At 42.5% G+C, this 24,290-nt stretch overlaps 1 protein-coding gene across 1 annotated transcript in view; it reads left to right on the top strand.

Annotated features, from left to right (window-relative positions):
- Positions 1–24,290, top strand: part of KIF26B (kinesin family member 26B) — a 278,874-nt gene that overhangs the window by 234,680 nt on the left and 19,904 nt on the right. The window contains exons 11-12 of the mRNA XM_064708810.1: positions 17,205–17,367; positions 18,481–21,913. Coding sequence (XP_064564880.1) covers positions 17,205–17,367; positions 18,481–21,913 — 3,596 coding nt within the window. The remainder of the gene's footprint in view (positions 1–17,204; positions 17,368–18,480; positions 21,914–24,290) is intronic.

Here is a 24,290-nt window from a genome sequence, read left to right as displayed (position 1 = left end):
ATCTGAGCATCACACTAATAGCTGTTCTGATACCTAATCATTGGGAAACCTGCTGTTCCTAAGCATATTCCTCCCATGGAAGACCAGAGAACAATAGGTAACAGAAGAGAGTAAAAAAACCCACCAGATCTTTTCAAAAGGCAACATTTAGATATGGGCTATGAATAAAGAATGTTGCAGGCTGTGTATGAAATTATAGTAAGCTAATATAAGTAACAGTGTGGGTATGCGAGAGTCATTTTGGCCAGCAATTACTTATCTATTTTATGCATTAAACAGCTGTGTTATCTCTCTATTGGAACTAAACTTAATTTCAGAACAAACATAACTTTCTTAATAATTTTATGTTCATATTAATATGGATATATATTACCAGTGTACTCATGTGGATATGTGTTACCAGTGTATTGTTTCACCTTAATTCATGTCTCAGAAATAAAAAAATACCAAATGTTTTCTACTAATATCTAATCTGTAATGCTTATTAGCTAATGAATTCTGTAGTCTGTGCTCACTATCCATTAATTGTCCACTAACTGAGGCTTAATATAAGCTCATTTTTAAGACTCCATAATTTGAAAATACTTCATTTTGTCAGAAGCCAACTAAAAATGTTACTAATGATTATGGTTATAAATACAAAGAGACTTATCTAAAAAAGAGTTAAGTATTCTGTGATGACATTGTAAGTTAAATGCTGCTCAAATTATCTTTCACTGCATTTTGCAATGCCTGAATGTGTGAGTGAATTCTCCTTGGTTAACCTCATAGTATGCAAGAGGTCTATCTGTACAGTTCTTTTTCCTTCTGGCTCCTTTATTATACTAAAGGAACATCTCCCAACCCTGTGGTCTGATTATGCTCATATTGAAACATTTCTGGCACTTAAATTTGAAAACCTTTGCATATTTATGTACAAAATATTCCTTTGGGAGATTTAAAAATCTGGGCAGAGTGGCAGATCTTCACTCCTCTTACTGTGCAGGTTCCAAGAAGGGCAGTCATAAGGGATTTTTGCTCCTTCCTCAACAGGAAGAAAAAAAAATCTCTACTGCCATATTTAGGAAAAAAGTCCAGTTTTTTCGCATATTAAAGACTTATTGTCTTGAGGTCAGGGCTGGATGAGTGTTGAGAACATGCTCAGCTAATGTGCTCTGCCATTATCCAAGTTTTGAATTGCACAAGTACAGACCAATGGATGTGTTTGAGTGGTTGTTTTAGAGACATAATTTGGGGGTTTTTAGGCATGAATGTGTGATCGTGTCTATTTTTGACTCATTCAGCATTGGAACCAGTGAACACAGGAAACAATGTTGGTATTGCTGGGTGAATATCAGAGTCTTCAGAAAAGAAACCCCAGCCCAGTGAGAAGGCAGGAGATGAAATAGCCCCTAAATGTGATCATGTTCTGCTTTTCAAATATTTTTGTCACTGCTCTCAAATTTTTTATATTAGTTATTAAATATAGGACTTTTATATCCCATGATGCACCTAATTTGCACGAGTTACCAGAGTATGGATTGGACACCTTTTCATACCTGTTCCTACTTATGTCTTTCCATCTATAATGTTTTCTACTCATTAGCAAGTGCTAGCATTATGAAACATAGTGTTCTTTTCCTTCTGCATCTCCAGTGTATCTCAGAAATAACTTTGATTTATCATAGAGTTCTGGCAAATAACTGTGAGGCATTCACTGTTGCAGTATCTTCAGTTTCTCAAATACTTTCATAATCTCAAGCAGGTGGGGGAGGAGGAGGCAGGAATAATTGTAAGCTGCTTTTCTGATTCTGGGACATTCCAGGGACTCAGCCCCCCATGTTAAATCTTTTGGAGGCTTAACTGGCAGCAGGCCTGCCTGACATCTCCTCAAGGCACCGTGCACAATGCTGTGACCCCGTCTCTGACAGGTCCCTGCTCCTAGCAGCAGTCACATCCTTGGCCAGCCCCTGATGCAAGAGAGCCACAGGAAATGTTGTCCTGACTGCTGTCTCAGTGACTGTGCTCCTAAACCTTCTCTCATACTATATATGATATTGTGGGGGAGGTCAAGATGTGTGAAGCTTTCACCCTTTCCTGGTTTCCTTTGTATTTGCCAGGTCTGGAATGGAATGATATGTTCTGCTGTCCTAATTGATTAAATGGCATCTATCATAACATAAAGAGATCAAACACAATTATTTTTTCTCCCATGTTACCATTTAGAGCTCTCAATTCTTCACAGATCATTAGCATATAATTTTCAGATGAGCTGGCCAGTAGGCCCCTAAATAAAAATTAGTAGGAAAGATTAGCTAGGAAAGCTAGACTGGTAATGAGCTCTTGCACTACAGTAATGTGATAGGTTTATAGTTCATATCTAGCCCTAATCAGTGCTAAGTGCGAGTTGTCAGCATTTGATAGCTAATTGGTGTTTCTTGGAATTACAGTGCAACAAAATCACTGAAATGAAAATAAAGCTTTTCTTTAGCTATGACAAGTTAAGGGTTAATTATAAATGCTTGGGTCAAATACACCTCTTAGCTACAGTATATGCAAATCAGCTGCACTGAGGGAAGGTTCATGGGCTGTCAAAACTTCTCTGGTCCCTTTTGGGTAATTATTATTTTTTTTAAATTGGTACAGTAGTGGCTTTGAAAACAGAAAAAGCTATTTAAGCCCTTTGCTATATATTTAATATGTCATACAACACACAAAAAACCCTTAAACCTGAACTACTGAAGAATATTAACAATACAATGACAACTTGAACTCTCATAGCAGTCCTTTTCTTAATGATTTTGTTTACTCTGTGTTCATTTTAGAACTGCTGTCCTCCCACAGAATTAATTGGATATAAAGTCATAACATGGATCTTAAAAATTATAAGGCAGGAATAATCTAAGCCACTTGATAGGCAAGACTTAAAAGCCTGGCTAACTTGACATGTGTGAGCTGAGATTTTTTCATTGCACAGCTATAAATAGGTGGCTCTAATCACTCTCATAGTGCTAATACGGGAAATGTCCTGTCTGTCCTCAGGAGCTGGTGCTGGGAATGACTGCTATGCACAATGTTGTACTTCCAAATTGTAAACCCAGACAAACTCTGAGAGCAGAACTTTCTCTGACATGGGTGCTGTGAGAGAATTTCAGCTATCTCTTGAGAGGCTAAAGCATACATGGTCAGACAATCTCATTGCTAGTCTTCCAAATACATTTTTAATTGGCTGTCAAATTGACCATTTCCAATCAGATTTAATGCAGGCGCAGGCCTTTAGATGTGTGGTCTGAGCAAGACTCTTGAGACTGAGAGGGGTGGGGCAGAAGCAGGCTGGCCCATGAAGCTGTGATGACACTGCTCTGTTGCATGCTGGTTTGCCAGCCAGCTGAGCCAAATGCCAGCAGCATCCACAACCAGCAAGAAGAGAGGACAGAGCTGCAACTGAAGGTGAGTTCGGTGGGATGTGACAAGGTGGGGTTGAGGAGACAGCCAAAGTATGGAAAATGGAGTAACACAGGACACAAACTCTGGGAAATCAGCCTTCATTTCTTCCTCAGTTCATGGAACAACTTGTTCATTTATCCAGATCCTCAGCTTTTGAAATGCAATTTCATGAATGCATTTGCCTACTGAATAAAACTCATACAGTCAGCAGACAAACTTCTCTGTAAATTATTTGCTCGTCAGTGTGTGGAGGAGGAGGAAGGGGGAAAGTAGAGCAAACAGAGGATTTCAAATGAATTCCCTGCTAAATCATCTGAATTAAATGGTCAATTTTTGTTAGTGCAATAGCTGCAAAAGTTAATACTGAGATGTTAAGAAAGTCTTGCTCCAACAATAATTTGGTATTATCACTCAGATGTGAGAGGAGCAAAAGAGGAAACCCTGAGTTGAAACTCACTTTAAAGTAAATCCAGACAACAAATACTGCCTTCTCAGATGGTGAACCTTGAAATATGTTGACTGTTCCCAAGAGCAGGAAATCTGGAACAGATGTCCGTGCATTTGAATTCAACCCTCCTTTCAAGATGGGGATACATTGGATACAACCTTCTGGATACAGCCCTCGCCCTCTGTTCTATGCAGGTGTGGTACTTCATGTCTGGGTGAGAGAAATTTAATCTATCTAGGTCTGAGTAAATGCCTGGATTGGTGTCCCCTGAGAATCTACTAGTTAAGCTGAAGAAGACAAGGAGCAGTAAGATGCATCAAGTAGTGAAGACTGCAGAGACAACAGTAGCCAGCATGGAAGTGGGAACTATCAACCTAGAGGGAAGGCTACTAGGGAAGTTCTTCAAGGACCAGTTTTAGGAGAGGTTTTATTCGGTGTTATCATCAGCAGCCTTGGCACAGCAGAGCAGGAGCTAATCATAGTGACTGCTTACACAAAGCTGAGAGACATCATCTGTACAAAGGCAGACCAGAACCTCAGATGGGAGCAGCTGTGGGACCTCAGGGGCTGCAGTAATACAAATGGCACTGATGCCAGGGATTGCCCTGATGGACTGCTGATAATTTCTGATGCAATCTGGGAGCTCATCAGCTAGAAAGGGGATGGGGGTGTGTGCTGATTTAGGCATGTTGGCTGATGATCACAGGTGTCCACAGCTAAATTAACTGTGACAAGGTAATGAAATCTGAGGAGATATTAGGAATGACAGAAGAAAAATAGTAATCGTTATGCAAGGGGTTAGCAGTTCCTCTCCTGGGTGCAGTGCTGGTCTCCCATATAGATGAAGAATGAATTGAGACTGAAGCAAGTACAAGAAAGTCTGGCAAGGGGAGTTTTTCACATGAGAGAAAATGAAATTAATTTGTCTTGCATACCCAAATAGAGTAAACGGATAGAGAGCATGTGTATGTACATGTGGCCAGGAGCATTCCCATCCCTGGAGAGGGAGAGCAATGGAAACCAAAGAGCATGAACAAATAGAAAAGAAGTTGGCATGCTACTACTAAATGGAAATGTGTCAGGGCAGTGCTAGAAAGCCATAATATTTTTAAGAATGGGTTTTCTAAAAGCTTAAGGAGGATTATATTGTTCTCTCTACTGGGTAGGGGCAGGAGCTAATAATTCAGTCTCTTCTCACCCCATGCATCACCTGTGCTTTGATGCTGTCCCATGGGGCTTAGGCTCACAGGACCAAGCTCTATGGCAGTTGTCCACGTGCAGTCTTTACCAGAATGACTGTCTTTCCTCTTGGCCTCTCTGTGTCTCCAGATGTATTGGCCAGGGTTGGTTGAGTTGATTGAATGCTGAGGAACTCTTTGCTGTCCTTGGGAGGTCACAGCAGGTGTGCAGAGGGGAGGCAGGAAGGAGGCTGCAGAGTCAGGCTGTAAACCTTTAGAAGCCAATTCTAAGAATGTAAGAATGGCTGTACTGATTCAGGCCACATGTCCTTATAGCATCCTGTCTGGCTTAATTCAACAGCAGATGCCAAGGATGGAGTGTAAGGCTAAAATAAGTACTTTGCCAAAAAGTACTCAAGCCTCAACTATTTTCAGCTGTGGGAATTCCTCAGTATCAGCAGCGGCTCTGTAAACAGAAGTGGGACCTTCCAGGCACATTGTAAATGATTCCAGTCTGAGGCTTTTTAAAGACAGTTAATGTTTGAAAGGATCTTTTTATGCAAAAACTGGTTCAGCTTACCTCTGAAATTGTTTTACTCCTTCTTGGATTTTGAACAGCTAACTTTAAGAGAGATCTTTTTTGTGATTTAAAACTAAATACATACAAACTTCAGTATCGTATATTGCTTTCTGCCACTCATAACTCTGTTCTATCAGCCTTGTGGAGAGACAGCTGTTAACATGGAAATATGCAAATTTATAGTTGTTTTTCTGAGCAGAATAGGTATAATGGGCTCTAAAGCATGTCCTGGTCACCTCAGGTAAAACCGCAAGCAATTGTAGTAACATTTGTTACTACAAAGGTGACAATTTCTAACAATCAAGTTTAAAAAGTTCCTTTCCTTTACTGTGGCAGGCTATGAGAAGATCTCAAAGTGTCAGATATACAGGAGCCAATTGAGAATCTTGTCCAATCAATGTTACTATAGTGGGCAAAATAAATAGAAGAATGCATTTAAAGGGGGAGTGAAACTTCAGATAACATGAAAAATGCATGTGCATCATTTAAAATTTTAAATTGCTGCATGGATGAAGATAAATGTATTGAAGCAGCAGCCTATCTCCACTTGGGTTAAATAGCAAATATATGCATTAAAAATATTTATATACCAATTTTGCTACTTTTATTTATAGCACATAGAACTTGCATAGCCTGGAGTCCCTCAGATTTTATTTAGGCTCTTCTGTGAATGAAGTATGATGGAGTGTGAGAGATATAAAAGTATCAAACATTTAGTTTCCTTATGCCGATGTTTATAGATGACAGAATTCCCACTGCCTTGCACCAGCTGCTACATTTGGTCCCGTGCTGCCAAAACTGTCATCATCAACCTGCCTGTGGTTCCACAGTTTAATTTCAATGCCATGTATTTGACGTCAGAAGGGACTGGTTTTATCTTTGTTTCATGTATCCTGTCACTAAATCTATAAAAACCCAGTTCAGATGCTGATGAAGCTTATGGGAGCTTTTCTGGAGACTTCAGTGACAGCTGGGTTTGGACCACAGTGCCAGTGGATTTCAGTTAATAAAATCCTAATTTCTGGGGATGGTTTGTGGACTTAACCAAAATGCAGGCACAGGCAGGAAATTTTCATCAATGATCTTTATTTGCCATGCAAGTCACCATCATCACTGCTATTGCTCAGCCTGTCTCATCACATCTCTCAATCAGCCAATTGTGAGAATAGCTCAGCCCATCTGTGGAAGAAAGTTCTGGCTGCCTGATAGCCATTCATTTTTATGTGAAAGGAGTTCTTGGTGTCTCTCCACTTCCTCACAAGGTCACCCCACCGGTATTGACTGATGGCAGCACAAATATAGAGGCCAAGGATTTGCAGGCCAGAGAATGCTCTGTTCATTAGATTCTGCAAGCATCATTGCACGTGTCTAAGAAACTTATTTTGGCCCTTGAGTAGTAAAGTAAATTGAGACCTTGAAGTGCAATTGGCTTTCAGTCCTAGGTTTTTAAAGAAATAGGTGTAATGGACAAAGTCACCTTTCTTACTCTTCTCTAAAGCAAATGGACATATAAAGTTAGATAGCTAAGTGCATGCTTACCCCTCTTACTTATCCTGATTTTTGGAAAGAGAATTATGCATGCTGTCTAGGATCTTTACATAAGTCCCTGTACATGTCAATACATTATTCTTAAATGGAAGTCATGGATTTTTAATTTGTAGTTAGTTTGGAGCTGAACAATTGAGGCCAGTGGGTGTCTGCTGGAAATAGGAGATGACGCAAAAAATTCCTCCTTTTAGGAACTTGCTTCACCTGCTTAATTCCCATCCTAATTAGCAGATTGCTTGGCTGCTGTAAAGTTCATCTTCCTGGTTTTAGCAGTTTCATGCATCTCTGTGAAGCAGTTTGGAGCTGTATGTAAAAAGGAAATCTAAAAGGTATTACACTGATTACCAGAAAAGGATGCATGACAGGGGCCTTCTGACTGTATCTTTTACTTTAATGCTGATGGTTTCATATTTTCACTGCTTTACTTTGGGTTTTGGCAGTTTTAATCAGGAACCAGTATCATGTAAGTGCATATTTTTTTTGCTGTTGATCTAAATGAACAGTTTTGTGAGCACCAGCATCAAGAACATAATGTTTCTAACAACTTGTCTCTCAGTCTGGCATCCAAAAAGATGTAAATACTGGCCAAAAATATTCCTGTGTTTGGGAATTTCTCTCATCTATGTGCTTTCTCTGGTGTGTTCAAGAATGGAATTGAAAGCATTTGTCTCATTCTGTGGGAGCACAAATAAGATTTCTCTCCATCCACCCAGCTGCTAATCCTTCCAGCATTTACAGAGACTTACTGTCTTCAAACTTTGCATATTATTTTCTCAAACCTTCTTTGAATTTGCCAAAAGCCTGGAAGTTTATTGCTGAAGGTGATAAGGCAGCCTTGTGTGCAGGTGCAGAGGCAGTATGAACTCTTGAGCCTAACTTTCTTTAGGGAATACATCTAATGAGGGGTATAGATAAATTGTTTAATTTCCATATCATTAATGGCAACCAAAGTCTGCCTTTTTTCCTTTTTTTTTTCCCCCCCTTTCCACATGGGAGTATGTGCACTTTCACTGCCCTCTGCTATAATGCTGTGGCCTGAAGGCTCTAGGAGGTTGACATATAAATGTTACTTATCAGAATGTGAAGTGTTTTGTGGAGTGACCTTCCCAGTTTCCTGGAGATGTTATCTGTTTACACAAGGAGCAGTGCCAAGTAGAGTGGTTTCTAACACTGAACAGCAGTCAATTTATTTTCAGGTACCACTCCATTTGGGATTGCAATTAGAATAACTAGAGCTGCTCTCCAGCACGGGAAACTGGGAAGGTCATGCTGCCAAACTGTTGGCATCTTGATGAAGGAGCATAAACTACTGCTGTCGCTACTGCAGATCAAATGAGCCTAAGCAGAATGAAGTAATTATGAAATCCTCCCAAAAGATCATGAATATTCATGTATCAATTACAAACATGTGAAGTTAATTTGCGTTCGAGGAAATAACCCTGGTATTCCCCCCTGGGTCCATCTGAAGGCTCGCACCCCTCGCAGCGAGGGGCAGGCCGCTGTCTCCCGGCTGGGGCTCGCAGGGTGCGGCAGCTCTGCCCGGGCCGAGCAGCAGCCAGCTGTCCCCTCGCTGTCCTCTCGCTGTCCCCTCGCTGTCCCCACTCCCAGTTGTCACGGGGTAGGGCCGAGATGGTTCCCGAGCTGCCTGGCGTGAGGGTAAGACAGGAGTCAGGCTGCTGGTTGGCACCGAGAGGAAGCTGAGGCGGCCGCTGCCCTGCTTCTGCTCATATCAGTCCCCCAGAGGGCCTGGTGTGAAGGTGCTTTGCAGAATGCGTCCTCAGCAGATGGTCAGGGAATGTTTCTGCACGTTTTTGCTTGCTGTGTGTTTCCCCCTGTGACTGCCCTAGAGGCACAGGCACTGTTCAGCTGCATTCCAGCCCTTCCATTCCCAGCACTCCTGCTGCACTGTCAGGGCACAGGCAGGCTCCTAAGCTGCTCCAGTTGCTATTCCATAGCAGCTACATTGTCCTCTCATATAAAGCAGCTAAAGCATACAGATAAGCTGAGCCAAACTTGTGGTTGCCATAATACTTCCAAGTAAGGGAGCCAAGGAAGGAGGGACATGGGGAGAGAAAGGACATTTTCCTTCCCTTTATTAGCATAGCTTGGTAGAAGTTGGCCTAGCCAAGTGCAGAGTCCCTAAATTATTTAAATCTGGATCATTATTGGTTTTAAGTGCAGGATTTTTTTTCTCCTGTAAATCACAATCTACTTATTGAGCATGTTTCCTGAATAAGTGGCACTGCTGATTTTGGGGAATCTGGCTTTAGCTCTAACATAGAGTTGCTGAGCCTAATTACCTCCCTGGATTAATTGAGTTTCTGTTTTTCAGCTAGAATTTATGATGATCTGGCATTGTAATGAAACAGACCACTAGGATCCTTTTCGTTTTGCTTATCTCTGAGCTTTGTTTGGATGTTTTTAATGGCTACTTGTGAATGGTGTTTGTTTCTGTGCTGAGATTTGAAGTACAGAGGGGAGAGAAATAATTTTTTCCATTTTCAGTGTAGTTTTCTCTCTGAAATAATAACTGGCCCTCAGCAGAACTCTGCTCCTAACCACCTCCTTTCTCCCACCCTATAACTTGCACCTTACTGTGACTTTAAGCTACATCTGGATCTCTGAGCTCTCATTAGAGTAACACAATGAACTGTAAGTAAGGATATATGTGTTCTGTTTGGTATTGCCAAAGTGCAAAGTACACCTGAACCAAACTACATAAAATTCACAGGGCTGGGGAAAAGACTGAGAGGAACTTCTTTCTCTTATTCGTTGAATTATTGAATGAATCTTGTGTGACTTCAGCTTCATTGCTGGCACAAGGCAGAAGTAAGAAGATGGAGAAAATGGCTTTGTGTGTCTTCATTGCTAGCATGGTGGTGCCCAGCTTAGAGCTGGGCTGGCACTGTCAGAAACCATGCACTCTTTAGTATGTAAAGGTAAAAGTGGAGTTGTTTGACAGCAAGAGCTTTATTGGGAGACAGTTCTATTGTGAGATCAGTCAGCAAGACCTTAAAAAAGTTAGGAACTTTTTTGTCATTCATGAATAACATACAATAACTTGTCACTTTTGCAGACTGTTAAAGCTTCATCAGCTTTGGAGCAACTTTTATACAAAAGCTACAGCTCTTGACTGAGCCCCTTTTATGGTGAGAAGGGTAGTTCCCTGACTCGTGGGAGAAGAAGCCAACTCCCATCTTGCTACAATCTCCTTTCAGGTGGTTGTAGAGAACAGTGAGATCTTCCCTCGGCCTCCTTTTCCCCAGACTGAACAATTTCAGCTGCCACAGCCACTCTTCATTTGTGCTCCAGACCCTTCACCAGCCTCATTGCCCTTCTCTGGACATGCTCAAGCACCTCAATGTCTTTCTTGCAGTGAGGAGCCCAAAACTGAACTAATTTGAGGTGCAGCCTCACCGATGGGTTTCTGTCCTTCTGTCGTTGATTTGCTTTTCTGCTTTTGGTAAAAAAGAAACAAAGGTGCTCTTTTGTGCATCTGCCACATCCTCATGGGTTGTCACAGGCACAAGAATTATGAAATTTTCTCTTAAAAGACAACAATTGTAGAGGGAATCTCCCTACATTTTACATGAATCTTGTGCAATTTGAGTCCCATACTTGGCTGCAGCAACACTTTGCTCCTGCTCTTGACTTCTCAGCTGCTGTAGTGCCACATCCCCTCCAGATGTGGCAGTTTCCTGGTACTGAACCTGAGCACAGTGTCCCCTCAGTGTAGTCCTTTCAGCTCTGCCTTCCCCTCTGCTGTGAGCACAGGGTTCTGGGTTGTGCTAGTGCACCTCATACAAGATAACTAACTGCAGTGGCAGTGGAAATTTCCACTATGCTTCATTTTCCCTTTAAGGCTAGTCAGTTTCCACCTGGAGCAAGTTCATTGTCTCCCCAGTGCCTCATTTCACCAGGTGAAGAATTCCCCAGGTTAAAGGTCCAACACGTTACCCATCTTTCTTCAACTGCCTCGTTTTGTTCTGCTAACAAAGCCAGGCTCACATGGCTGAACCTCCAAGGGCTTTATCTCCCCACCTGGACTCATTTTGCCTGTGCCTACACACATTGCTCCCATTTCCTCTCTCTCTCTCTCAAAATTATTAACAGAAAGGAAAGACATAGCTAAGCAAACTATACTGGTTCATAGTGAACTCAGCTGTTACACACCTGTAACATCCGCTGTTGGGCTTGTGCTTTTTGAGCTATAAATTGTCCTTTGTAGAGATTATTCCCATGTAGTAGGAGCCAAAACCCAATATAGTCTTTATGTGGCTCCTTTGTAATGTAAACATTTATTGCTGTGAATAAAGCGGTGCATCAGCTCAAAGGAGCAGAGTTAAGACGTTATGATCAAAAATGACTGTCATAGTTACTGAGATTTTTTTTTCCTTTGACATACCTCTATAAATAATTAGATTACAAGACACCTGAGGGCATACATCATCTAATGCTGTAACCATAACACCTGGAGGCAGTCGACAACTTTCTCCTTTTGGCCAAGTGCCTAGGAAGACACGAAGGTATATGATTAATAGAGAGCACAAACACGCTGTCTTACACTTCCTAAAGCTTCGCTGTACTATTGTATAGACTCCCTTGTGGAATGTTACTATTCCTATTTCTGATGGTGCTGCTGTTGTCATTGAATAGCCAAAATCTGCATAGTAGTGGGGTGACAGGAAGGGGTAAACAAAGAAAATGTTTGTTATTAAGGTGGGAGGGGTGGGGGGGGGCAGATGCAGGAAAGAAAACAAAGTGTATAATACAATTGGGTAAATAATTCCACAGAAAAATCATTATTCCAACACTTCAGCTGGATCTTCCTCTCCAGTATTGCCTCCTTTTTGTGAAACCATTCTGTGTTTGTGTCTCCCATACACAGAATAAAATGCTGGGCAAGAAAAATTCCTGTGAATTTCCTGAGCACAATATTTATTCTTATTGCTTCATTTTCTATTCATGAATTCTATTTTGCAGCCCTACACAAAGGCAATTACTGTTTGCCTCTTTTCTATGTAGCTCACTTTGAACACACAGATCTTCTTAAAGCTGGAGGACCTGGCAGAGGGAGATCCAGGAAGGCACTGACCATTCTCTGCCCCTCACCTGGCAGCATGATACAGCAGCCATGCCAAATGATGGCCATGTTTTGGGATTTCTCTGCTGGGTGTCACTGAACAGCTGTGGGGAGAGCTTGAGTGGGGAGAGAGGCCTTGGAGGTCAGACAGAGAGAGTGGAAGATGTTAATGGGAGGAAGAGGGGGAGAAAAGAGGAATTTAATATTGGAAGAGTGTCTAGCAGTGATGCTGGAGAATGGCAAAGTCTGGTGTAGCTTCTTAGACCACTGCAGGATGAAACTGAGCTCTGCCAGGCTGTTTTTGGGAGGAACTGGGGTATGGGAACAAGAACAAGCAAAAAGGTTAAATGAGGAAAGCCTAGGATAGATTCTGATAGAAGATTGTAGGATTGTAGGTCTGATCAGAGAAGAGCATGTCAAAAAGGCTATGAACACACGAGAGCACAGCTTTTCTACAGTGCACGAAAGGAGTGTGTTACTCCCAAATCTTAGTGTTTTTCTACAGGTAGCAAATGTTAGAAAACCCCCTGGTAAATTGTAAGTCATGTTCTCCTTCTCTACTGCTTGTCCAAACAAAAGGTGTCAGCCAGCTGCTGCTACCAGCTAGTTTAGAAACTGAGGCTTTTTTATACACAGGAATGTTCCAAGCTTGCTGATGTCCCATTGAAGTGTAACCACAAATCTACATGAAATTACATAAAATACATATAATAAGTGCATTTAGAGCCTAAAATCAATTGCTATAGAGTCAGGAAATGTCAAAATTAATGGGCTATGTATATTGTCTTGTCCTTTCAGGGCTCTCCCTCCATCCCAAAATATCATCTTTTTTCAAGGCAGATAAAGGACCTGCTTTAGACATGAATCAGGACTGTATGGTGATGTGGTCATTGTCACTAAACATGGAGGATGAGGTGGAGAAGTGTGGAAGAGAAGGGAGATATTATGAAAGGACCGATACTACCGATACTACCTTCAGATTAGTTCTGACAATGTGTTCATAAAATTTTTAGATGGGCTACTAATTGTATGTTCCTGTTTTTTGGGGTATCCTGATTTGAGAACCAGCTGCCCCATTTGCTGTTGGAGATAAGGTCCAAGTTAGCTATACTTTGAACATGAACACTTTGTAATGATCAATACTCTGAAAGATCTGTGCTTCACATCAAACACCTATACTTAATGAAGTCTTCAATGTTTCAGGTATTATCAGAGGAATATATGCCTCACCTTGGGGGCATTCATCAGATACTGCATTGATGAGCTCCACAGGGAAAAGAAAAAGTTATAAAGAGCCTTTGAAGGAATCGGTCATTCAGTATTCAGAGCGGAGTTTTTATAGTTCTAACAGTAAATAAGGCATAAATCCATGCATTGCAAGGCAAGGATTAAAAGAAAGATTAAATAACTTATGGTTCAGTGAGCACTGTTTATTCTGTGCAGGGTTTGAGGCAGGGCTCTAGTGGAAAAATAATATCCAGTCACAAAATTAAAGACTGACTAAATGTACATGGGCAACTGGGATTTATGCAGTGTCTAAGGACACGTATCATGATATTACATGCTTCATTCTTCAGTGCAAGATTCTGTGTTGTTTGAAGTTGAGTATAATTAATCATTCATGAGGAAGGGAAATACAGATGTGTATAAGAGGAGCATGAAGATGTACATCTTTCCTTCTTACTGAAAGGAAGATGTGCATCTGAATGAACTGAGGCTTTCTGCCTGGCAGTCTGCACCTCTGTACTGTACCTGCTGACAAACATCGTAGACACACCTGAGTTTAGTCTCCTGCACACAGGGCTCTTTGCCTCTGGACTTTGCCAGGGGTACCACTTTGCATACTTTATTTTTGGTTTTTACCTATGTGGGATATATATGAATAATATTTAGTAGCTTTTCTTCTGTAGCCATGATTGCCTAGAAGCTAGGCAAGAAAAAGTTTACAAGTAAAGGTAATGTATTTTATTAGAACAAGTGATGTAGTTAGAAAAAAATGAGGTGACTTTGAAGTACTGAAAAGACTGTAGAATTGACTTACAGGCTTTGGAGTCTGAAATGGGGTATCCTGACCCCACCTTCAGTTTTGTATGTGTTTTATGTCCCCATAATCAAGATGGTTTAGGGTAAATTTCCTAAACCATAAAAAGATTAGTGGATGGGATAGAAGAACATTTAAAATCAAGACAGGTATATAAAGTGGAGTAATTTTTCTGCTCTGACCTATAATTTTTATTACTTTTGGAGCAGAATAGAAATAGACCATTAGCATTCCTGAAGTTCTCTTATTTTCCATGAAGACATTGATGCATTTCACTCTGCTGCCATGAGAAATCTTCTGCTAGACAACCTCTGCTTAACACAGTGAGCAACATACACCTGGGAGCAGCAGACTCTGTAACTTTCTTCAAAATTTCCTGTGTTCTAGTTTAGATTGCAGAGCCAGAGGATCAACAAAGGTCTTGCTTCTCAAAGCCTTTCCAATGCAGAAGTGCAGACCTCTTTGTAAAACTTCTGCTTTCACAGGAAATTTTGCATTTTCGGATAAAAGCTCACAAATTACCTAATGAAATAATTCATAGCTATTCATTTTTTTTTTTTTTTCGGGCAGAATACCATGCCAGCACTCATGAGAACAAAGCATCTACTTTGTGCCTCACACTGGCTGCCAAGCAGACTTCAGTGAGACTTCCAGAATGTTTTAACAATATTTTGATTGAAGAGGATAGAGTGAGTTAAAAATTAGGCCACACATTTCTGTGTCTTACATTCGCTTCTATTTTCTTTCTTTCTTTCCTTCAGAAGTTACTAGGTGAGAGTTATTGTGAGAGGTCAGTGAACCCTGAACAGCTGAACTTGTCTTATGACAATATCCAGATTTGACAAAAATCTTTGCTTAGTAGCTTTCTCCCTCTTTATGTTATTTTTCAGTACAGTACAGTAGTGATATGAGGCCGGTTATTTTTTCTAGGTACAAGGTGAAGTTGAGATTCAAGATGTAGCCTGTGCTGAATGAACAAACTCTGAAATTAGAAATCAGTGCTAGCTGGGCTTTTTACTGCTAGGTTCATGCTTTAATCCTTAGCAAATCTGCCCTTTAGTTCCCATCCATGTCAGAGGATGAATTATAAATAGATATTTTTTCAGTATTGTTATTCTTCTTGCAAATGGGTATTTCAGTACAAGGCAGATGGCACAGATTATTTTATATTCCTAGTGCATGTATCTCTAGGAGAGCCACACCTCAGTGCTGATGCTGGATGCATGGATTATGCATTCTCAGGAGACCAACATGTTTAGAATGTATTCTTTTGCACTTTCCCCTGTCATCTCATGTTTTGCTATTATAGAAGCACTGGCAAATGTAAGGCTTGTTATTGATTTCTGTGGAGATGTTAATAATTTCTGTGTTACTCTGCATTGGAGTGACAATAACTGATGTACAAAATTTGACATCTTAATTATTCCGTGATGGAAAAGAGGGACACTAACCTTAGACACAGCAGCCTATTACCTCTGGATCTGTGGATTCAAAGCAGCCTTAGGTCACAAGTGAAATGAGTGAGGCTGTCTCAGTATAGTCTTTATGGATGTTTGTTTGCTTTTCAAAGACACTAGATGTCTTCAATGTGTCTGGAGCAGATGGAAGCAGAAATCCTGAAATAAAAAAAAAAAATTATTTTCAGTATTTCTAGCCAAACTGAAATTGCAAGTATTAGAAGCCTCAGGAGATGAGAACCCTCCAGAGCTATTGCATCAAAATATGCAGCCCAAATGTTATTTATTCAATCAAAAAGAGAGGTCCAAGGGTTTTGGTGTTTGTCCATCGGTCCCATCCAGTAGGCATAGCTTCAGTTCCCAGCAGCTGCAGCTTTATGCAGTGTTCCTGTGAGCTGGAAATCTCAAGTGAGAAAACAAGGACACACATGCACCATAGGTCATTTGCAGATATTTAACAGTGAGCCCCAAAAATCTGATCTGTAGCCACTGACAGTATCACCATCATTTCAACAGCGAATTCAGTTCCTTTAGTCACACATAAATATCAGGCTGTTGCTGTCTTTGTTTCCAGCTGTATGTAGTCATCGTCCACAACCTTTAGCATAGGGGAGACACTCTTCAAGACAGTGCCATTTCCCAAATAACCATCCAGCTGACTTTACACCTCGGAGCTAAAGGTCCCTTTAAAAATTATATATTGTGTGTTTCTGACTACAGGATTAGATGACCACCTCAAAAGTATTATATATGCATCATTATTCTGTTAAAATTCATATTCTCAGTCTAGTCACACACAGCCCCACAATAAGGCATCAGCATTTCAAAAGCTATGTGAGGCTGAACAATAGAGTAAATGGCAAGAACAGAAAATTTGATTTCTGCCTCAGTGAAAGAAAAGATCTAATATGAAAGAACAATTGTGTGAAGTCTGAAGGCTTGATTGGTTTGTATTTTACCAGCATCATCCAAAATTTACTTCAGTGGCTTAACTGTTACTAATATTGAGTTACCCAATGCCCTATAAGGCAACAAAAAAATTTTGTTCTGTAATCTTATCCAGTACCCTCTTGTCCTCCAGAGCTGGGCCAGGGTTTGTCTGGGCACTGTGCACTTCAGAAGAGCAGCAGTTTGATGTTTGCTGCTGTGGCTCCTTAACAGCCTCCAGTGCTGGTCTGCATCTCTCTGTTGGCAATGGTAACAATGGAGAAGGACTGAGCTGAAAAGGAGTCAGAAAAGGGGAAGTGGGAAAAGAAGTTTGAATTGTAGTCCAGGATCTTTCAGCATGCTCAGCTGCACAACGTAGTGCAGACCTGAGGAAAAAAAGTAATTAGGATTCTATTAAAAAGAGGAGAAAATATCTTGCCAAGACCCAAGTTACATCATGATGGCCAAAGCGAAACCTTGCTGGCTAATGTAGCCTTAATTCACTTTATTTTGCAGAGACAGCAAGCTGACCATGTTGCTCCGAGAGTCCTTGGGGAACATGAACTGCCGCACCACCATGATCGCTCACATTTCAGCCGCCGCGGGCAACTACGCGGAGACGCTCTCCACCATCCAGATCGCCTCAAGGGTCCTCAGGATGAAGAAAAAGAAAACTAAGGTAAGACCATGCGTAACTCCCTTCTTATAATGATGGAGGAAGGGGAAGAAGGGTCCTTAACTGGGTGAAGCAGCATGTAACTGAATCAGTAATCAGTTCCAAAATGTATGGGATGTATGTACCCAGTCCTAGGCGAGTGTCAGAGTGCAATATTAGAGAGGTAAATGCTTCAGCTTCAGAGACACAGGAATAAGTTTGGACACATCTGTTGTGGCTGGTTTGTAAGCTGACCTTGTTTAATAATATAACTGTCAGAGAGCATTTATTTTTCTTTATACTCTTAGTGCTAAATGAAATAATAAGGAGTAAAACTGATGTAGAGTTAAAGAAAATTTGGATTAATTAAGAATTAGATTCTCAATGCTTCTCAGAGGAGCAGAAGCAAAATAAAGGGCAGAACTACTGTGTCCAAGGCCAGCATTGACCACCTTTTTATTCCTATTGCTTCTAAATATGGGTGAAAGATTTTCCATGTAGAGTGAAGATGGACTATATCCATTTTCACGTTAGAGAGTTCTGGTTGCTTCCATGCAACTTATGGTGTGAATTGGGCAGAATGAATGAATGTTATGCATTTCATTTTAATTGGCAGATTGACAAAAGCTTTTTTTGTCAATTGATTGAAGAGAGACTAATGAAGGATTCAGTCCACAAGCCATCAGAACACTGTGTCTCCAGAGACCTCTGAGTGCACATTATACAATTCCACACACTGATAGTATGGGATCATATGTAATCAGTTTTCTTGTTCTTCTTCAAATACACAAATGTACATGCACGCACAAAATCAGCAAAGCCTTTGCCAAATACCTGATTTCTTTGGCCAGGCTCAGTTAAGGGAGGTATCTTAATCCATATTTCTAGTACATTTTTTTTTAAGTCTTGTGATTTTGAGTGGGACTCAGAGCTGGGACTTTGGGTTCTCCATTGAACATAGCTATGGGTTTGCTCCAGGGCTGTGGATAAGAGCTTTGTACCTTAGTTTAGAGATCTCGCAGTTCATATATGACCATGATTTTTTTTGTGTATGCAGTTTGTGCAAGGAGAAGCTTGCAATGCTGAAATGTCATAGACTCTCTTTCACTCTCTCTCTCTCTCTCTCTCATGTTGCAGTACACATCAAGTTCTTCTGGAGGAGAGAGCTCTTGTGAGGAGGGCCGGATGCGGAGGCCAACCCAGCTGAGACCTTTCCATTCTAGAAACACTGTGGACCCAGACTTCCCTATTTTGCATTTATCAAGTGATCCTGATTACTCATCCAGCAGTGAGCAGTCGTGTGACACGGTGATTTACGTTGGCCCCAATGGCACTGCCCTCTCTGACAAGGAACTGACAGATAACGAGGGTCCCCCTGACTTTGTTCCCATAGTTCCTGCTCTGCAAAAGACCAAAAATGAGGGCAGGTTGGAGGAAGTTAGTGAATCAGGGCCCAGCACATCTGAAAGAGACTGCCTGAAGTGCAACACCTTTGCAGAGCTCCAGGAGAGACTGGATTGCATAGATGGCAGTGAAGAGACCGACAAATTTCCCTTTGAAGAGATGCCTGCTCAATTTAGCTCAGACCAGATGTCTAAGTGTGCTGTCTCAAGCCAGCTGGCAGAGCTTAGCCACTTACCAGAGTCAGATAAGGAAGACACGATGCCAGAATGTCAGCATCCTGATAGAGAAGCCAAGGAAAATACAAACACAACACCCAGCAAAACTAGGAGAAATCACTCCCCTGTTCCTTCTGGAGCTCTTACCAATCTTTCAACTCCTTCTTCTCCCAGGAGTGTAACAGGCAGCTCTAGTAAAGAGCTTAACTCTTGTCAGTTAGCACACAGCACCAGCTTGCAGAGCAGCAGAGAAGGGCTCAACACTTCTGGATTTGTGGAAGGCAAACCTCGGCCAATGGGTTCCCCCCGGCTTGGCATTGCAAGCCTCTCAAAGACATCTGAGTATAAGCCACCAACTTCTCCTTCCCAGAGGTGCAAGGTCTACACACAGAAAGGAGTCCTGCCCAGCTCCACTCCCCCACCAGCTCCCCTGAGTAAGGATGCCACCATGACATCTACTGAATCTTTATTACAGCCAGAAATCCGGACCCCACCTGTAGGTATGAGCCCTCAGATTATGAAAAAGTCAGTGTCGTCCAACAATGGGGATTTTGAAGAGACCGTTCTCAATGAAGATGGGCAACAAAGCATTTCTCCAGAATCCAAGAAAGAGATTCTGAGCACAACCATGGTGACTGTGCAGCAGCCATTGGAGCTGAACGGAGAAGATGAGCTTGTGTTCACCCTTGTGGAAGAGCTGACCATTAGTGGTGTCCTTGACAATGGGCGCCCGACCAGTATCATCAGTTTTAACAGTGACTGCTCCGTGCAGGCTTTGGCCTCTGGCTCTAGGCCAGTCAGTATTATCAGCAGTATCTCTGAAGATCTTGAGTGTTACTCCAGTGCAGCTCCTGTGTCTGAAGTCAGCATCACACAGTTCCTTCCTCTTCCAAAGCTGAGTCTGGATGACAAACCCCAAGACGATGGCAGCAGGCGCTCATCCATCAGCTCGTGGCTGAGCGAAATGAGCACAGGCAGTGATGGTGAACAGTCGTGCCACAGCTTCATAGCCCAGGCGTGCTATGGGCATGGGGAAGCTATGGCAGAGCCCCCTGTCTCTGAGTTTGCAAGCACCATACAAAGTGCCAGCATGATTTGTGTAAGTGACAAACAGAAGTCAGTGACTGACAACATGCTTATAATGTCGGAAATGGGGGAGGAAGCTTTCGGCAAAGTGCCACCCATCAAAGGCTGTAAAATATCCGCTCTAGGCAAAACTACTGTCACAATCAAAAACACAGCAAGTCTCAGCAGCTGTGAGGGCTACATCCCAATGAAGACGAACATTACCGTGTATCCATGTATTGCTGTTAATTCCTTCAAAGCTCAAGACACTGATGATGCTGTACCAGCTGTAACTGCAGACCCAAAGGCTGTTCATCCCCATGATGGGAAAGAATCCATTGCTAAGAAGGTTATCAAATTTGAAGACCCTTGGTTGAAGAGAGAAGAAGATGTTAAAAAGGACAGCTCTGGGAGCAGTGACGGGCCAAGGCCTGATACAGTCACAGTTTCAGCCAAGCCTGAGCACAGCACAAAACAGTCCTCCATGGACAGGTTTAGCACCAGCAGTGGGGACGCCTCTATTTCCCCAGGATCTGACAGTCTAAAAAGGATTGTGGATGGGTGTGAGGTGGCAGTATCCAGCTCTGCAACCCAAAGCCCTGTTCATTCCAGTGATGGCTTGAAGAATTGTAGCCTCCCTCGAGGGCTCCCAAAGGCAAGCAAGGTGGAGGAATCTGACAGTCATCTCCATCCCACTTTTACTGACAGCGGTGGAGTCAATTCTCTCGCCCTCCCCCAATTTTCTAGGGCTAGTCTTGACAAGAAGATGGCCTCTCCCAAACACTGCATACTCACTCGTCCCAAAGGGACCCCTCCTCTACCACCTGTGAGAAAGTCAAGCTTGGATCAGAAGAATAGAGCCAGCCCCCAGCACAGTGCAGCCAACAGCACCACAAGCAGTCCCTCCAGCCAGCCTGTGTCCTTCCTGGCCAGTTTCCCCGAGGAGCAGAATGCCAAACTAAAAGGCCCTGGCATAGACAGCAGCATCAACAACAGCAGCAGCAAGCTCTTCAGTGCCAAACTGGAGCAGCTTGCCAGCAGGACCAACTCCCTAGGGAGGTCCACAGGAAGCCACTATGAGTGTTTGTCGCTGGAAAGAGCAGAAAGTCTGTCCTCTGTGAGCTCCAAAATGAGCCCTGGCAGAGACACCACCATGCCTAGGGCTGGAAGGAGCCTCAGCCGCAGTGCCATGTCCTCACCCACCAACTCGGGCCTCTCCCAGTCGGCAGGTGCCTCCCCAAAAGCCAGCCAGTCAAAGATCTCTGCTGTCAGCAAGCTCCTGCTGGCAAGTCCCAAGGCCCGCAGCCTCTCTGCCTCTGCCACCAAAACACTCAGCTTCTCCACCAAGTCTCTGCCTCAGTCTGTGGGGCAGAGCTCCAGTTTGCCCCCAAGTGGGAAGAACATGTCCTGGTCAATGCAGTCCCTCAGCAGAAGCCGGGGCTCCAGCCTTGCTTCCAAATTGCCCCTTCGAGCTGTCAATGGGCGGATTTCAGAGCTGCTCCAAGGGAGCACCAGTGCCAGAGGCGTTCAGCTGCCGGGAAGCCTGGAGACAGAGGAGCGTGGGGGCCTTCCTGGAGATGAGAAGCCAGCTGTTCACATGCTGCCTTCCCCCTACAGCAAGATCACCCCTCCTCGGAAACCACACCGCTGCAGCAGCGGCCACGGCAGCGACAACAGCAGCGTCCTGAGCGGGGAGCTGCCCCCTGCCATGGGGAAAACAGCCCTCTTCTACCACAGCGGGGGCAGCAGTGGCTATGAGAGCATGATGAGGGACAGCGAGGCGACAGGGAGCGCCTCCTCAGCGCAGGACTCCATGAGCGAGAACAGCAGCTCTGCCAGCGGCAGGTGCCGCAGCCTCAAAACCCCAAAGAAACGACTGAATGCAGGTAAGCTTGTGGTGGTAGGAAAGAGGGACGCAGACCAAAGCAGAATAGTACTCAGGGGTAGGCTGGCCCTAAGGGTGAGCTAGTTAAATACCAGTTCCACCTCTTAGCTGAGAAGCAAGGGCATGGTAAGCATCCAAGGCTCTGCCTTTTTTCCTTTTGGTACATTCATTAATCCTGTGTGGTTGTATTGCCTTTGCTGTGGAGTCTCTTACTGACCTCTTTCACTTCGTTTTGCTTCCAATAAACAAAAACTTAGTTTTGCCAGTGGCAGCCACATTCAATGTTTATTTATACAAATGTATTTCTGATTTGATTCCAGAAAGGTGCCTTAATATGCATGTTTCACCAGCCCAAGACCAGAGTCTTGCTGAATGGCTATATCTCTTGTGAGCCTGCTTCTGCTCCTTGTGTGCCCAAAGGTCCATCTGAAACCATTGTTGAGTTTCTTCTCCCCACATAGGAGATGGAGCAAAAATGTGTCCATGCCCCTTGAAAGATGTTATCCTGTACCTGAGACTCTTGCCTTTTGAGTTGTGGCTCCTTTTCCCAGAAATTTATTGATAATAAATAATAGGTAATATTAAGAACAATATATGGGAACTACTGCACTGAAGCACTTTCAAATCTGGAACTTTTTTGTGATCATGGAATGGATTGGGAAGACTTCATCTTTGTTCAGACATAATCCCCAGTAGCTTCACACTACATCAGGACTTTTAAATTAGATAGCAAGAGCTTCCTGGGTCATATCAAGAGTCTGTGCAGGTACCTCTTTCCACGAGAGCAAGTTTCATAAAGTTGCAGAACAGGGATGGGGACCATTCATGAGCTGGTCAGTTTACATTTTTCCCGGGTACTGTTTTCCCAACTTGTAGTGCAAGTCTTGACTAATCTACTTCTGAAAAAAATTCAGGTTGACATCGGACCTGGTGGCACAGGTATGTGGAATATCAGTAGCTACTTATTCTACAGTAGCTGGGTGTTTCTAAATTGTGTTTTTCTCATAGTGTTCCTAATTCACCAGCCATTCCACTTGCTGTGATACTCACCTCTGGAATTCATTTCCAGTGAACAGAGTAATGCATAACTCTCCCTTTCTTTATGCTCTTGACTGTGGTAGCAGAAAGAACATGTGCAGCACAGATGTAAATGCAATAGATTCTGCTATTAAAACAGCATCCATAAATGCAGAGCTGATTGTACCTGTTCAGAGGATGCATCTGAAAGTGATCATTCTGCATAATGCAAGCCTAGACCAAATGACTGAATATTATTTCTGAAGGTAACTTTGCATCTTCTTGGAAAATATCTTTTCCTAGCCTTTCACTTAAATGGTAATAAATTGATTTTCCTCTTTCTGAAGAGATCTGCCTCTAAAAACCCCTTTCAAATATGAACTGTTTAATAATAACTTGTAAGGAAGAGAAGGATGATTTCTATCTTGTGAAAAAGGAAAACAAAGCTGTCCACAGAGATGGCATTTGTGGTTGTAAACTGACAACTTGATTGTGTCTTGTGGAGAAGCTGCCAATCTAATATGGACTTTTTCCACGGTCATTTAGATGGAAAAGTTTATCAATTTCTGTGAAAAAACGAGGCAGCTGTGCAGATGAGGGAACAGATTAGATACTAGAGAATGTTCCCCTTAGTCCCCCAAGGGACATATTTTACAAAAAAACTCTGAGAAAGTTTCAGGCACAGCCTCTGGATTTCTTAGTCTGCAGAGTTCATCCCCAAACTGAATCACTAGAGGACCAATATCTGTTTATTCTGATGCTCACAAAACTGCTATTGTTTCATTTCACTTCTCTCTGCTTTGATAGCACATTGGAGGCTGGACAAGGCTGGAAATACAAGTGACAAAAGCATTGTCTTTGTGGTGTTCTAATTACAGACAAGCTTCATGTGTGTGTGTTGTATTTTATAAGTTCATGTATTGTATATGCAAATACAACCAGGGTTGTATTTTGGCTCACAGCTTTTGCTAACCCCTGTGCAGGACTAAACAGTGTGTCAGTAGTCATTAAAAGGGAGTTGTGAAGGAGAGATCTGTTTGAGAGTCAGGTTCAAGATTATTCCTGTGGCAGTCTGGAGGACACACCAGGAAAGAAGAGGCCTTGAGCCTACCTGGTAGAACATTGACACTGGTTTGTCATACAGCGCAGGTATGCAAAATTATCAAGTGATGAGGCAAGTATGAACCTTTCATTAGCAGGGAACATGAGGAGTCCTAGCTTTGCTGCTTTTTTACTGCTGTATAACATGTGACCTTTCTTTTTCCCCAAATACACCTTTTTTTGGCTGGCCAAGAAATTAATCTCTTTATTCTAATTGCTGGTGTGAGGTGGTTCCTCTCTCCTTAGTCAGCAACATTGCA

Source organism: Zonotrichia leucophrys, chromosome 3 (genome assembly GCF_028769735.1).
Source record: "Zonotrichia leucophrys gambelii isolate GWCS_2022_RI chromosome 3, RI_Zleu_2.0, whole genome shotgun sequence".
Classification (NCBI taxonomy): domain Eukaryota; kingdom Metazoa; phylum Chordata; class Aves; order Passeriformes; family Passerellidae; genus Zonotrichia; species Zonotrichia leucophrys.
Note: the sequence above shows the minus strand (reverse complement) of the source record. Positions and strands in the feature narration are given on the sequence as shown.